This window comes from Austrofundulus limnaeus, unplaced genomic scaffold (assembly GCF_001266775.1).
Source record: "Austrofundulus limnaeus strain Quisiro unplaced genomic scaffold, Austrofundulus_limnaeus-1.0 Scaffold2405, whole genome shotgun sequence".
Lineage (NCBI taxonomy): Eukaryota > Metazoa > Chordata > Actinopteri > Cyprinodontiformes > Rivulidae > Austrofundulus > Austrofundulus limnaeus.
The window spans coordinates 1-14,795 of NW_013954807.1; the positions used below are offsets into that span (position 1 = coordinate 1).

Below are 14,795 nucleotides of genomic sequence, written 5' to 3' on the forward strand. Positions count from 1 at the left end.
GCCTAAGCCCTGGAGGAACATCCAGTGGACAGCTGAGTAAGTAGGGCTGACAAGCTTATCTATTTTAATTTATTTAAGTTTTGAATATTTAAATTGTTTTTTTACATTTTAAATATTCTAGACTTGAGTGCAATGCTGTGCAAATGCTTCAAACTGCCCTCGTCGTTTAAAAAATATCTGCCAAGGAGCCAAACTTTCTTATAAGCAGTCAAGTTTGGCAGCTTTTCCAACACAACTGTACATTTAATTATACATTTTTGATCACCCGTCAGTTTTATTTTAAAATAAACAAATGATCTGAATGTTGTTTGGATCTTAATTTCATTAAATCTGAATGGCATTGTTAAAAATAAACATAAAACAGAAAGCAAATCTCAGTTAAAACTAAAATATTTTAGTTTTTATGAAAAAATTTGATAATTTTGGGTTTGATGGTGGGAAAGGAGCGATAAAAACTAGAAATAAGAATAAGAAACAGCTGGACCATTTTGCAACTAACAACACAGGTTAGTAAAGACTGAGTATTAAAAACAAACATACAAGCAAAAACAAGTAAACAAACAAACAAACACAAACAGACAGATACTTCTCTTCACCAAATGATTCAAAATATTTTGTAGTCAGACTGTAGACTTCCATGTCCTTTCCATAAAGAGCAGAAGGGCCATCTGACTTGCCTCTCTGATGGTATTGGGGTGCATTAGTTCCTCTGGCATATAGGCAATAAACTTTAATTTATTTAAGTTTTGAATATTTACCATCAAATATTTACTTTTCACCATCAGTGGAAAAAAGTATTCATGTTTAAAGCAGCATGTGATGTTTTTTATGTTTCCTATTTCAACAAGACCATGTTATACCACACATTCGTTACAACACACATCAACTTATTTGAGATGTTACTGACATTAGATTCAAAATTAGCTTATTTATTGCATTGCAAAATTGTGCAATTTCTTAATCATAACATTTGAGGTTTTACTGTGTATAAAATATGACTTTATGAGAATTGCAAATCATTACATTATTTTTGTAATAACATTTTACACAATGCCTTAACTCCTTTAGATATAGTTTTGTCTTTATATGTTCATATAAATAAATAACATAAAAATACATATAAGCACAAAACAGCATAAAAAGTAAGGAAATATGGGTTTGGTAGTTTATTTCTTTGCTGTAACAATCTTCTGAGAGCCATCTGACAGAACCTGCAGGTACCAGAAGCTCAAAACAAGAGTCAATAGCAAACACAAAATGAGCTGTTTGGCAAAGATTTGGCAATTTTTTCATGTGTGCAACCCACATACTCAGCTCTACTGCTCATCCCACAAATGCTTGTTCCTTACAAATGTGGCACCATTTAAAAGGAAATGAACAGGCTTTCCACCCGAACAAGATTTATTGAAGCATTGCTAAAACAAAGAAATAATCTACCAAACACACATTTCCTTACTTTTTGTGATAAGTTTATTGAATTTGTTTTATCATAGGAAAAGGAGGCAGCTGATTACAACCATCCAGGACTACAAACCTGACATCAAAACGGTGACTCAGGTCCGTGTGTTGTTGGTGGGGGCTGTTGGAGCCGGCAAGTCCAGCTTTTTCAACTCCATTAACTCAGYTTTTCGAGGCAACATGACCAGCCAGGCCATCACTGGAACAGCAGGAACGAGTGTGACCTCTCAAGTAAAAATAAAAAAACAAATTTCATATTCTTTCATCAYATTTGCAGGATATGTAGAGTTGTATTTAATCTGGTAGGCCTATATGAAAGTTCAAGTGCAGGATTACTTGCAAAAATAAAAACTGTAAAATGAAACTACAACGCTTACTGTTRGCTGAGAGATGGTTGGATTCTTATTCCAGTTTGTCAAAAGATAAATGACAATACATCTGACATTTGACWGACTGTTGTGTTATTTCCCTTTTCACAACAATTTTCTAGTTCCGCACTTACACCATCAAGGCAGGGAGAGGAGGTGGAACCATTCCCCTGGTACTCTGCGACACAATGGGACTGGAGGAAAACCCTGATGCTGGTTTGAATATAGATGACGTTGTCAGCATCTGTAAAGGTCACGTCAAGGATCGCTACCAGGTCTTTAAACATCAACATTTCTRTTATCTTACTGTGGTTACTGACTAATTCCTAACATTTTGTTTGCCCTTTAGTTTGGCACATATTCAATTATGGAAGATACTCCTGGCTACAGGAAACATGTGACTCTGAATGACAAGATTCACTGCCTGGCYTATGTAGTCGACACCTGCAAGGTGTCTCTTCTCAGCTCAAATATGCTGAACAAGTTCACTGCCATCCGGAAAAAGGCCAATCAGCTGGGTTAGTAGAACAATATTGGAATTTTTGAGAACTAAAATGTTCTTTATCAGCCTATCCACCTTTTTTTTAGTGGAGATACGGACACAGTCAATCATTGTTTTTTTTTTTTTTTTTTGGAGAGACTTCCGGTCAGGTAGTACTTCTGACTTGCTAACTAACTTTTTACCATATTTTCTATTTTTTATGTGTTACAGTCATTGATGTTACAGCTACATTGGAAATATGGACAGATTACAGTGGCAGCTATAAACTGTCTGTTAATGTTTTTTAAAAGACTTATTTCAATGCTAACAATATCTGTTGCGTTAGTTCAACCCCAAATACTTACCTCTGGAGCACCTGGCCATCTCARTAGTACTGGTTGATATGACATCAGATTTTTCATGAATACCAGATCATCAATTTTGTTATTGATTAATATCTTGCCAACTTTTCCACTATGCTGCATTCAGACCGAACATGTTTTGAGCGTCAAAAACACATTTGTGTGAATGCAGCAATACATCTCTGTACTTCTGTAATTATGCAATGTAGACTCATCTGCACCAAGTGACAACACAATAGTTAAAAATGTCTTCTTACGTTATATGAGGCCATTTTTTCATATCATCCTCACCCTGAAGAATAGTTTGAGGGTCTGGCACTGATTTGCCACTTGGATTATTCAGCGATTTTTGAAAATGTTCCCATGAATAGTTCACCAATTTAGTTAGCCCAGGGAAGGAGTAAAATGCAAGTGCCACATAAAAAAAGGAAGTTGGACCCTTATTTACTTCTGAATTTGAAAATAAGGTGGATAGATGTCCTGTACTAAGTATATTTAGTGTCAGTATTATTCAAACTCTTCCCTGTTTAATTTCTTATTGTTTTGTGTTTTGGTCCCTGGCAGGAATTCCTCAGATTATCTTGATGACTAAAGTAGATGAAGCCTGTCCACATGTGTCAGAAGACTTAAAGAATGTGTATCAAAGTGTTTACGTCCAAAAGAAGGTACAGTTTTCATAGCAATTTATTACAGCGGGTAAAATAAGTATTGAACACGTCACCATTTTTCTCAYTAAAGGTGCTAATGACATGAAATTTTCACCAGATGTCGGTAACAACCCAAGTGATCCATACATGCAAAGAAATCAAACCATAAATGTCCAGAAATGAAGTTATTTGTAATAATGTGGAATGGCACAGGGAAAAAGTATTGAACACATGAAGAAAGGGAGGTGTAAAAAGGCATGGAAAGCCAAGACACCAGCTGAACTCTCTCAGTAATTAGAAAACAAGCCTGCCCCTTGTCAGTGCAAGTTAATATCAGCTGGTTCAGTCCCAAATGATGGCCAGGTATCACACAAGAACCATCTGATGATGGATAAAAGTAAAGAGCTCTCTCAAGACCTTCACAACCTTATTGTTGCAAAGCATAATGATGGCATCGGTTACAGAAGAATGTCTAAACTTCTGAAGGTTCCAGTGAGCACTGTTGGGGCCATAATTCAGAAGTGGAAAGAACATTATTTCACCATAAACCGACCACGACCAGGTGCTCCTCACAAGATTTCTGACAGAGGAGTGAAAAGAATTATCAGAAGAGTTGTCCAAGAGCCAAGGACCACTTGTGGAGAGCTTCAGAAAGACCTGGAATTAGCAGGTACGTTTGTTTCAAAGAAAACAATAAGTAATGCACTGAACCACCATGGCCTGTATGCACGCTCACCACGCAAGACTCCACTGCTGAAGAAACAGCATGYTGAAGCTCCTTTAAAGTTTGCTGCACAACATTTARACAAGCCTGTGTAATACTGGGAGAATATAGTCTGGTCAGATGAGACCAACATTGAACTGTTTGGATGCCAGAATACACATCATGTTTGGAGGTCAAATGGCACTGCACATCAGCCCAAAAACACCATACCAACAGTGAAGTTTGGAGGTGGGAACATCATGGTGTGGGGCTGTTTTTCAGCATATGGTACTGGCAAACTTCAAATAATTGAAGGAAGGATGAGTGGAAAAATGTACAGAGACATTCTTGATAAAAATCTGCTTCCATCTACCAGGATGATGAAGATGAAACGTGGCTGGACATTTCAGCAAGACAATGAGCCCAAACACAAAGTCAAGGAAACTCTCAGTTGGTTTCAGAGAAAGAAACTAAAGCTGCTGGAATGGCCCAGCCAATCACCTGACCTGAATCCAACAGAAAATCTATGGAAAGAACTAAAGATCAGAGTTCATAGAAGAGGTCCACGAAACCTTCAAGATTTGAAGACTGTTTGTGTGGAAGAATGGGCCAAAATCACACCTGAGCAATGCATGCCACTAGTTTCTCCATACAGGAGGCGTCTTGAAGCTGTCATTGACAACAAAGGCTTTTGTACAAAGTATTAGATAAATTTCAGTAAGTGTGTTCAATACGTTTTCCATGTGCCATTCCACATTATTACAAACAACTTCATTTCTGGACATTTATGGTTTGATTTCTTTGTATGCATGGATCACTTGGGTTGTTACYAACATCTGGTGAAAATTTCATGTCATTAGCACCTCTAGTAATATATTTACTGAGAAAAATGTTGATGTGTTCAATACTTATTTTTCCCGCTGTATATCACATTGAAACCTTTTAGGAGGGCAAATGAATCTTTGCCTTTTGTCCAATTTTCTTTTAGGCCCGTCAGTTGAGCGAGTCTCTGGGCATCCCTTTGTCTTACGTGCTGCCTGTGAAAAACTACTGTGAGGAGTTGGAGCTGGACCAGACCACTGACATACTGCTCTCCATGGCCTTGGAGCAAATGCTCAACTATGCAGACAGCTTTTTCGAAAATCAAGTTCAAGATGATGAAGACGAGGAGCTGAACAGATCTAATGATCGTCCCGCCAGAGTTGTGCCAAAAAACAATGAACAAGTTGTTTAGAATGTGATGAAGATGTGAGCCTACAGGGTACAGTATCAAGCAAAAACTAGGATGTTTTTGATCTTTTGATTTGTATCTATAAAGAAAGCAATCTATAGACCTTAAATTTAGTCAGCCATAAGAAGCTCTATCTCCAAAAATAAGAGAAACATTCATGTCCTGCATCATCTTTACTGACCACTTACACAGTACTGTGTCTAAAAACTGCATCAATAGACAATTTCATAGTTACAAATGCACAAAGCAGCCAGGTCATGGGTTATAAGGTATATACTGAGGTTGCTATAGAAATGCATTAGAATTTTACTTCGGAAACCAGGGTTTTAAACCAGTAATCCACCAGTTTAAACCCCTCCTTTATCCGTCTCACTTGTTGTGTCCTTGGGTAAGACGCTTCACCTTCCCTGATGGCTAGTGGTGGTCAGAAGGTCCAGTGGCCCTAGCGTATGGCAGCCTCGCCTCTGTCAGTCTACTCCAGGGCAGCTGTGGCTACAATGTAGCTTACCACCATCATTGTGTGAATGTGTGAATGAATGTGTGAATAATTGTAGTTTAATGTGCTTTGAAATCTTTGGAAGACTTGATAAGGTGATTAATACATGCAGACTATTTACCTTTTTGTCTGCCATAACATCAGTAACTGAATCGATAAACTGAAAAAACCTGTTCACATCTGTAAATACAAGCATTGAGAGGGAGTCTGGTGTAATTGTTGGTAGGCCACACCTTTAGCTAGTTTTGCTTTTGAACATCTGGCTTAGGTTTGAGCTTTCTAACACTAGCAGTATATACCAGGGTACCAAATCCTCATTATGCTGCATCTCAGATCTGTCATTTAAAGCACCGATGCTCCAGCATTTGACCTTGTACAGTGTTTTTTTCAGCCATAGATTGCCAAAAGAGTGGATATCTTTACTAATGAATGGGAAAATTGTGGTCATATCCATGAAATCCAATAGCAGCTCAGGTTTGTTTTTATCCTGACTCCTACCCACCATGTCATGCATGCAGAAAACTATGAAATGGTAAATTGTGCTACATTCTGGGTTTTTTTTAACCCATTTGCCAAATGTGAGGCTTTACAGCCTTTTATGAAACTCAATTTTGTATATTTTTCTTAAATTTGATCTTTGTTTTTAGATTGTTTGAGGTAAATGTTGGATTCAGCTGTGAAGATGATGTGATGTAAGATGTTCAAAAATTTGAGAAATCATGGGCTTTATTTTAGAACACTATTATACAACTTCAAATCTAAAAAAGCTGTGTAAAATGTAAAAAAATAAATAAATAAAAACATAAAACAATTATTTGTAATGATTTGTTTCCCACCGGAGCCAATGCTTCTACATCATTTAAGAAACCTAATGGTGATGTTTAAAATGTATGTATGTCCAATATCATTACCATATGTGTAACTGCAGTAGAATCCCTCAGGTTAGCATGGATGCTATGAGAAAGCTAGCAGTAGGCCTACAGCAAAAACAATATAAGGTTTACTGTTCCTGTTTATCGACAAGGTGCAGGGACAAGATCCGGGTGGTCCTGTGTTGGTCTTTTACATCCGATAAAATGTTTGGARCATGTGTAAGTCCATGGTTGCACTTTTTTCCAGTCAAGTTCATTTCGTCCCAGCGTTCAAATCCAGCCTTCATATTAGCTTGGGAAAAGTGACAAAAAAATACTTCCTCTATGTGAGGATGATGGCTGTACCCTGAGTCACTGTTACACACAGAACAATGTTTGTGGTCCTCCTGGTGATGTTGCTTTCCAGAATTTCTTTAAGTTTAAATACAGGTAAACCTGCTCTACGATTGAAAAKAAACATAGCTACCAGAGTTATTAGCACAGCTGTGGACATAGTGATCATCCATCCATCCATCCATTTTCTGTACACGCTTCTTCCTTTTCAGGGTYGYGTGGGTCACTGGTGCCCATATCCAGCAGTCACAGTGCGAGGGGCGGGGTACACCCTGGACAGGTCGCAAGTCCATCACAGGGCCACACATAGAGACAAACRAGACAAACAACCATTCACTCTCTCACTCTCACCTAGGGACAATTTAGAGTTATTAATTAACCTAACAGTCATGTTTTTGGTCTGTGGGAGGAAGCCGGAGTACCCGAAGAGAACCCACGCATACAYGGAGAGAACATGCAAACTCTACCCAGAAAGGTCCCCAGACTGGGATTTGAACCGGTGACCTTCTTGCTGAGAGGCATCAGCTCTACCAACTGAGCCACCGTGCCACCCACACATAGTGATCAGTGTTCTAAAAATACGCCATAGAGGTACATATGACAGCTGGAGTGAGTTGACCATGTGATACTGAAGCAAAATGGGTAAGAGTCTGCACTTACCATTAGCCTGTATTGGCTATGGAGGACTGAAACTGGCATAATTAGTAATAAAAGCAAAATTTTATCAAAGGACCAATAAACAAATAAATACACTCAGAACGAACTATTTAATTTAAATGGGAGAACTTTCCCTTGTGTTTTATTATTTAATTGACCATCATATTCATTTTTTCCAGCTTTGTTCCAACAAATTATATATTTTAGCATATAATTTAAAATTTACTTGTACATACATTTGTCCCTTAAATGTTTTTATTTGTTTTTTTATTGTTTTTTCCCCACAAGTCTTTTAATTTCCACATGTTGCTTTTACATTTTTTTTCTGTTTTTACTTTACCTCATGTATTTTTGTTTTATTATGCAAATAAGGTGGGCTGCATTTCTTGGGTTAGCCTAATGTTGGTCAATAGACAAGAAGGAGCGGGAACCATGTGCAGATAGGTTTTACATGCATGTGCTCCCTCAGTTTTGCTTAAAGTTTAAAGTTCAGTTTAAAACAAAAGCAAGGAGGAAAACACTTACCTCCGCAGTTTTTTATATAAATTATGATTTTTTTTTCTTGTACATATCTACATGATTGATGAAATCTAGTGCTTTTTAACTCTATGAAATAGCTTGAGTGGAGATTGCCATTCTAACATTCTAAAACTGTATTTGCCTCACTCAGCCACTAGGTGTCAGTCATGAGGTCACATTTCCTGGTGTTCTGGAAATTTTAATGTTATGAAAAGACGAGGAGTTGCATAATTCTGTTTATATACATAAAAAAGCATACATGCTCAAAGTTAAGGAGGGTTTCTCAGTATGATATGGCACACACATATGTTTTATTTTTGTGACGTCACTGTCGAGTTAAAAAAATGTTCACATGACTGAAAAATGCAGAGCAGAGGCTTGATTTGCATGGAGCCAATAACAAAAGCCGGGTAGTTTCGGTGCCTCCCTCCTCTCAGTGTCTGTATAAAACGTGTTTGTCAGCTGAGCCTGCACAGATCCTGCACACATTTACAACCGACGGACCGTCACGCTTTTCACTCGCCTGGGATTCATTTTCTGATTTGTCATCAACATGATTCCTGAGGAAAACTTCGGCTCGGTGCAGARCAGCAGGTCAGGTTTTCATGCATGCAGTGTGTTTTAGTAGAGATGTTTGTTTCGTGTGAGAGAACATCCTGTGCAGGACAGGAACTCGTGCTTTGAGCCCTGTTTTACCTGAGGCTGATCTGTGATTTAAAAACTGCATCATAGATTTTGATTTCTGCACGTTTCCCTACCTCACAGCAGCACTAGATGTCAGAGTTTTTAAGTTAGTTCCTATAAAAATCAATCCTGCTGCATGAAGAGTTCAAAGACTAAACTGAATAGTTTCACTTGGTACAAGAAATTCATGCATGTTGCACAGATTCATCATTGCAACCTAACTTATATTAAATTATTTTTAGTTATATGTCCAATATGCTGCATGTGAAACTCACTCACTCATTTTAGATTAAATTTTGAATAAGAAAAAGCAGAATAGTTTATTATTATTATTATTATTATTATTATTATTTAATGGTTGTAACGAGTGAGTTTTCTGTGTTTATCCTCAGGATGCAGAGTGCAAGTCTGGCCCTGGAGGAGCTGCTGGTCACGGCTCAGAAACAAGACTGCCTGACTGTTGGTATCTATGAATCAGCAAAGCTTCTCAACACGTGAGTTGAAACCATTAATTTGGRCTCAAGTGTGCTTTCTCATGCTTGTCCCATAACCTCCCATTTCCAGAGAAAACACATCACCAAATCTAACAGCTCCAGACATGTGTTTTTTTTTTTTCTAATTTGGATTTTCCTTGTCTCACAGAGATTTGGACAGCGTGGTTCTGTGCGTCCTGGCCGTTGACGACGAGGACGACGTGGCCCTGCAGATCCACTTCACGCTGCTTCAGTCCTTCTGCTGCGACACGGGCATCGACATCCTGCGGGTCGCCGGGCTCCAGCGGCTCCGGCAGCTCCTGGGCGGTGTGGATGCGAACAGAAACCAGGAGGAGAGCAGAGACCTCCACTGCATGCTGGTTACGGTGAGTCAGCGGAACAAGGCTCTCAGAACTTGTCGTTTTTTGGATTTTTTTTTCTCTCGTCTGCAGATAAAACTCACCTTTTTTTTCTTTTGCAGAACCCGCAGGTGGACCACTGCAGGCTGCAAGAAGTGGGGACCTACTGCCAGGAGAGTCGCCGTCTTCACCAATGGCCGCCGGAACTGGTCCTGCAAGAACGCTGAACAAACCCAGACCTTTTTCTGGGCTCAGACACTAAGTGACATGAAGGATCTTGATGCTCAAGCAGCAAAAGCTTCGAGTGGACTGGTTCAGACCAGCAGGAGCCAAAACCGGCCCCATCAGTCGCTGCGAAACAGTCGGATGGTTGTGCAAAAGATAAAGACAGAAAGGAGACTGACATGCACATTTGGCCAGGAAAAGACAAAACTATTTTTTTTTCTAATTGTGCCGCCTGTCTGGGCCACTATGTCTTAATCATTACAAGGGAGCAGTCGCTTTGATGGTGAATATTCCACACCCCGGCTTATACCTGGAGGATTTGTGTGCTTACTGTCTGGACAGAAATGTTGTAAGACTACTGTGCACCCAGCATTCCTGTGTGTTCTGACATGGGAGAGTCTCTGCAGAGAACAGGGGGTGGGTGTGTGTTTGAAAAGTGTGGTATGCACGTACAGTGTTTTTCTTTAGAAAGGAATGGGTGTGCAACGAACAGCTGAACCTGTGGAGGAGGGATTACTATGGAAACTGAAAGGATAAAAACTGGTAGGACTTGCTGGCGTTGCACAATCTAAGGGGAAAAAAAGGGACAAAAGTGCAAAAAAGAAAAAGTGCTCGGGACGTGATGTACTGTATTTTAGTTTAGATACAAGCTGAACTGTGCTGGTCTGAACAGAACATGTTTAAACACAGTCAGCATCACTGTGCCTTCAATACTGTTGTCTTTTTTGATAACATGAAGTTGTTTCACTTTTAATTTATTTTTTGTATAACTTGTTTTTGCAGCCTTCTGTTTTTTTTGTCATGCTAATTTATTAAATTTATTTGAATTCATAAAAGGTATTTGCTTTTATTTCCAAACAAAAGCCCCACGTCGAACACAGTTCTGTAAGTCACCGTTGGCATTTATGACCAATACATCCATTCATCAGAAATCCTCCTCTGTTGTAGGAAAAGTAAATCAGTCATAGTGAAACCAGGGTGGAGACAGAAACTAACCGTCCCAGCTGGAACAGGCAAAGCCAGCTAATGCAGACAAACTGTCCCTACAGGAAGAAAWGTTGCAGGAAAACTGAATGCCACCTATCAATAATATGCCTCGGTACATGTTTTGCTGCATTTTTTTTCTTTCTTTCACTGTCAATTTTCCGTTGCATGCAAAGCATGCACGGAAAAACACCGCCCATCCCGCTCTTGTCTCCAGCTAATCTTAGTATCAGCCCTCTCACATGTCGGCCCAGCGCTCTGAGGAACACTCAGGCACATGGACCGACCGTTTGTTTATAATCTGCAGCTCGGAGGTGTAATCCATGCRAGGCCTGGCTTCTGACTGGCTGGGCTTTGCCCACCCTAAATCTCCTCTGGGCTGTATTTGCTGAGCAGYCGAGAGAGGAGCAAGATTTGAAATATGAAGGAAAAAAAAGGCATTTGAATGTTGAAGCAGAGCTTTAAAGGACTTAGAGCAGGTCTGAGACACAAAAGGTGCAACAATTCCTGTTAAATAACCCAACAGAGAGGCTCTACTTTATTGTGGTCTTTGTTTCTTCTGCTTGCTGCACCGAGTTTCTGTCTTTGCTCYGAACATCATGTGATTTAGATAGCTTCAGGAAAAAAAGACAGAATGTCCCACAGACACAGCACAAAACCAAACACTGGACAACTAAAGGAACTAAAGKACTTGCATTTCTTAAAGAGATGCATTTCATCTGCTGCCTTTATTCACCTTATGCTGACAAGGTTTAGTTTTTTTATCAACCTGAAGGGAATTTATTCTGTTTACCACTGATTGTTAACACATCACACATACTGTTTATATTCCCAGGAGAACCAGGGTGTGTTCTGATGACTTATTTTACAAAATAATCTAATTTTTATGTGATTTAGGGATGTACAGTCTGTTTTGAGTGGCTTATGTCATTGTCATTTCAAGCAAAGTACTCTTGTGATATGTTTAGTTAAATTCATGCACAACAATAATAGTTATTTCTCATCAAAACGCAGGATTGTTGCCAAAGGGTTTCTGTTTTTTTCTGGTGGTAGGGATAACCTCCAATCGACACGACAGCTAGGGAGTATCCAGAACTGGAAGAAAGTGTATATAAGCAGCTGAAACTCCCTGCCTGGGGAAAAAAGGCTGAGGCTATTAGCCTAGCTGCAGAGCATTTGTATGGCTTTGATTCCTACATTTAACATTCAAGTCTTAATTCTGTATTTGTTGCTTTGTCCTCMACACATATTGGAGTAACTGAGCATGCTGTATTTTTCCAACCCTTATGAACAAACAAACCATTATGAACAATCTCATTAAATAATGTAAGATCTCAATATGTTTTTGAGTAAACCTCGGCAAGTACCCCATCTCATTTTAGCTCAGTAACTGTAAAACTGATTGAGTTACAAACATTTTCACGCAAGAAAATTTTAATTAGTTATGGTGGCCTTCTTGAATTGAAATAACTACAAAAGGTAATCAGTTGGAAGAAGTGGCTGGGGAGAGGGAGGTCTGGGCCTCCCTTCTGAAGCTGCTGCCCCCGCGACCCGACCCCGGATAGGCGGAAGAAAATGGATGGATGGATGGATGGATGGTAATCAGTTGTGAATGTACATCTGATGATTACATTCTGAACGTTTCATTACAATCTGTTCAGTAATTCATGAGATATTTTGCTAACAGACAGAATTGTTAATGGCAAAGTTTCAAACAAGATCTCTTGCAATCAATGATTGCTTGGAGTATGAGCTGGAGATGAGTCTCGACTACTAACACGGCAAAATTTAGCTTGATAGCTTTAAATTGGACCAAGTTACAGTAATGTTTGCATTTGATAAATTGTGTTAGCTGTGGTGGCCATTTTGAATTGGTCGGATTTCAAAAGTTAATCAGTCATAAATGTTCATACAATAATTATTTTCATGGAGTTTCATTACAATCGGGTCAGTAATTCACGAGATATTTTGCTAACAGACAGATAAACACATAGGCATTGCAGAACCTAAGAAAAAGAGGGGGAAAGTGCTTAGGACACCGTGTACTGGTTTGGATACAGGCTGAACTGTGCTGTCTGAGCAGAACAAGTTTAAACACAGTTGTAGTCATAACTCATAAGTTACAGTCATTTTATGCGTTTGCTAAAGTGGGTTAGCTGAGGYGGCCATCTTGAATGGGGTTGACATCAAAAGTTAATCAGTAGGAGATGTTCATCCAATAAACACTTTTAGAGAGTCTCCAATTTGGTCAGAAGTTCATGAGATATTTTGYTAACAGACAGACAAACACATCCAAAAAGAAAATAAAATAAAATAAAACAGTCAACTTTTTGCAATCCCTCTGAATATTTTAGTAAAAAAACTAAACTACATTTTATTGCATKAAAAATCTAAAGCGACATATCATTTTCATGTAGGGCACACAAAAAAGAATCAAACAAAAATTAATGTTATCATATCATCTTTTTATTAATGTTTTCTACTTCTCAATATCATTTTTTAAACAGCAATGTCCACAAAATATTAACAGTGTGCAAGAAAACATGAGTTATGGCACATCAGAGAACAGTTACAAAAAATAGATATTTTTTCCCCATAATTAATCAAGGCAAAAAGATACATATACTGTATGCATACACAGAAGATATGAACAGAGAAGATTGAGTCTCAGAGCCAACCGAGCGATGGCTGATATGGATGTCGGCGAGGAGCCTCAACTCTCCTCACAAAACCTAAAATAACTCGTAGTTTTCGTTTGAACACCAGTGGATTATTGTGAGCCGCATATTTAAGACTGGTCATCTGGTTGTTCTGATAAATTTACCAGCATAAACACTAAATACGCCGCCATAAGGCAAACTAACAACCAGTATGTCAAGCTGTCGCCCAAAACTGGCAAGTCAGGCTGGCTGTGTTTGATTGTAGCCCAAGCAGGAATGGAATGATTGTAAAAGAAACAAAAAGAACGACACCGTTTCAGGACATGGGTGTGTGAAAATGTGTGTGCGTTGATAGATGTTTGTTTTTGTCAAATATCTGCTGCTCTTTTCACTGAAACTTGGAAAAAAATTGAACCTACTTAGCTCGTCATATTTTTGTATTTTATTAGCAAATAGCCAAATTGACTTTAATCAGTTTAAGWAAGGAAGTTATTGGAATAACTGACACATTATTTTAAAGGACGTTTACTTCCTTAATCATTTCCTGTGACTAATTCCCAAGTCATTTGAAGTATTTGATTAGCTTAGCATCAAAATTGGCAATAAAGTAGGTCAGCAAGCAGTTAAAACACAGTTACTGGCTGTTTTACTGCTCACTACACTTTGCAGTTGAAAACACAAAAAACAAATTAAAAGTATTTTCTTTAATAGGGAATGCTAAAATATTGATTGGTTGTCCTGCTTCCTGTTCTTGAACGATTAAAGCTAGCTGTCAGTTTCAACTGAGTCAGTTGTCCAAAACATTTCATTAGAAGCAACAAATTAAAAAAAACTTACTGAATCAAACTACTATTGACTGGTGAAAACAAAACAGTTTATTCAATGTGACTGAGAGCACAACCATCACAGGGTTTAATGGTGGCTCGGAGCAGATCCTTTGAATTTTTATCAGCTTTGTGATTATTGTTACCGTTTTTATTAGTCATCATTAGACGTCCACACATTGGTGAAACATTTTTAACTTGTGACACCATTCCTTTCTCTCGCTCTTCTTCAAAATTTGCCCACAAGCGTCTGACTCATGAACAAATGAATGGAGGCCAAACATGAAGCATCACATGACCTGTCCTGTGGTCAGACTGACCGTGACCCAGAATTCTGCAGGACTGCAGTGAGCTAACATTATGTGACCCTCTGCCATGCTGGAGCCACTGTGTCTCCTTAATACACACACGCACGCACGCACGCACGCACGCACGCACGCACGCACGCACGCACGCACG

The 14,795-nt window shown here is 38.8% G+C and overlaps 2 protein-coding genes across 2 annotated transcripts; both read left to right on the forward strand.

Moving 5' to 3' along the window:
- Nucleotides 1-4: 4 nt before the first annotated feature.
- Nucleotides 5-5,253, forward strand: LOC106510937 (interferon-induced protein 44-like; the record flags this gene model as incomplete). Its single annotated transcript, XM_013999672.1, has 6 exons — nt 5-36; nt 1,494-1,689; nt 1,949-2,101; nt 2,176-2,344; nt 3,234-3,334; nt 5,008-5,253. Coding segments are annotated over 6 exons (897 nt in total), but the record flags the coding sequence as incomplete, so codon positions are not given.
- A 3,350-nt stretch (nt 5,254-8,603) lies between these two features.
- On the forward strand, nt 8,604-10,667 carry LOC106510938 (growth arrest and DNA damage-inducible protein GADD45 beta). The gene is made up of 4 exons (XM_013999673.1): nt 8,604-8,721; nt 9,204-9,305; nt 9,454-9,670; nt 9,766-10,667. Exons 1-4 carry the CDS (start codon nt 8,681-8,683, stop codon nt 9,868-9,870), a joined length of 465 nt encoding a protein of 154 aa, XP_013855127.1. The 5' UTR covers nt 8,604-8,680; the 3' UTR covers nt 9,871-10,667.
- The last annotated feature ends 4,128 nt before the right edge of the window (nt 10,668-14,795 follow it).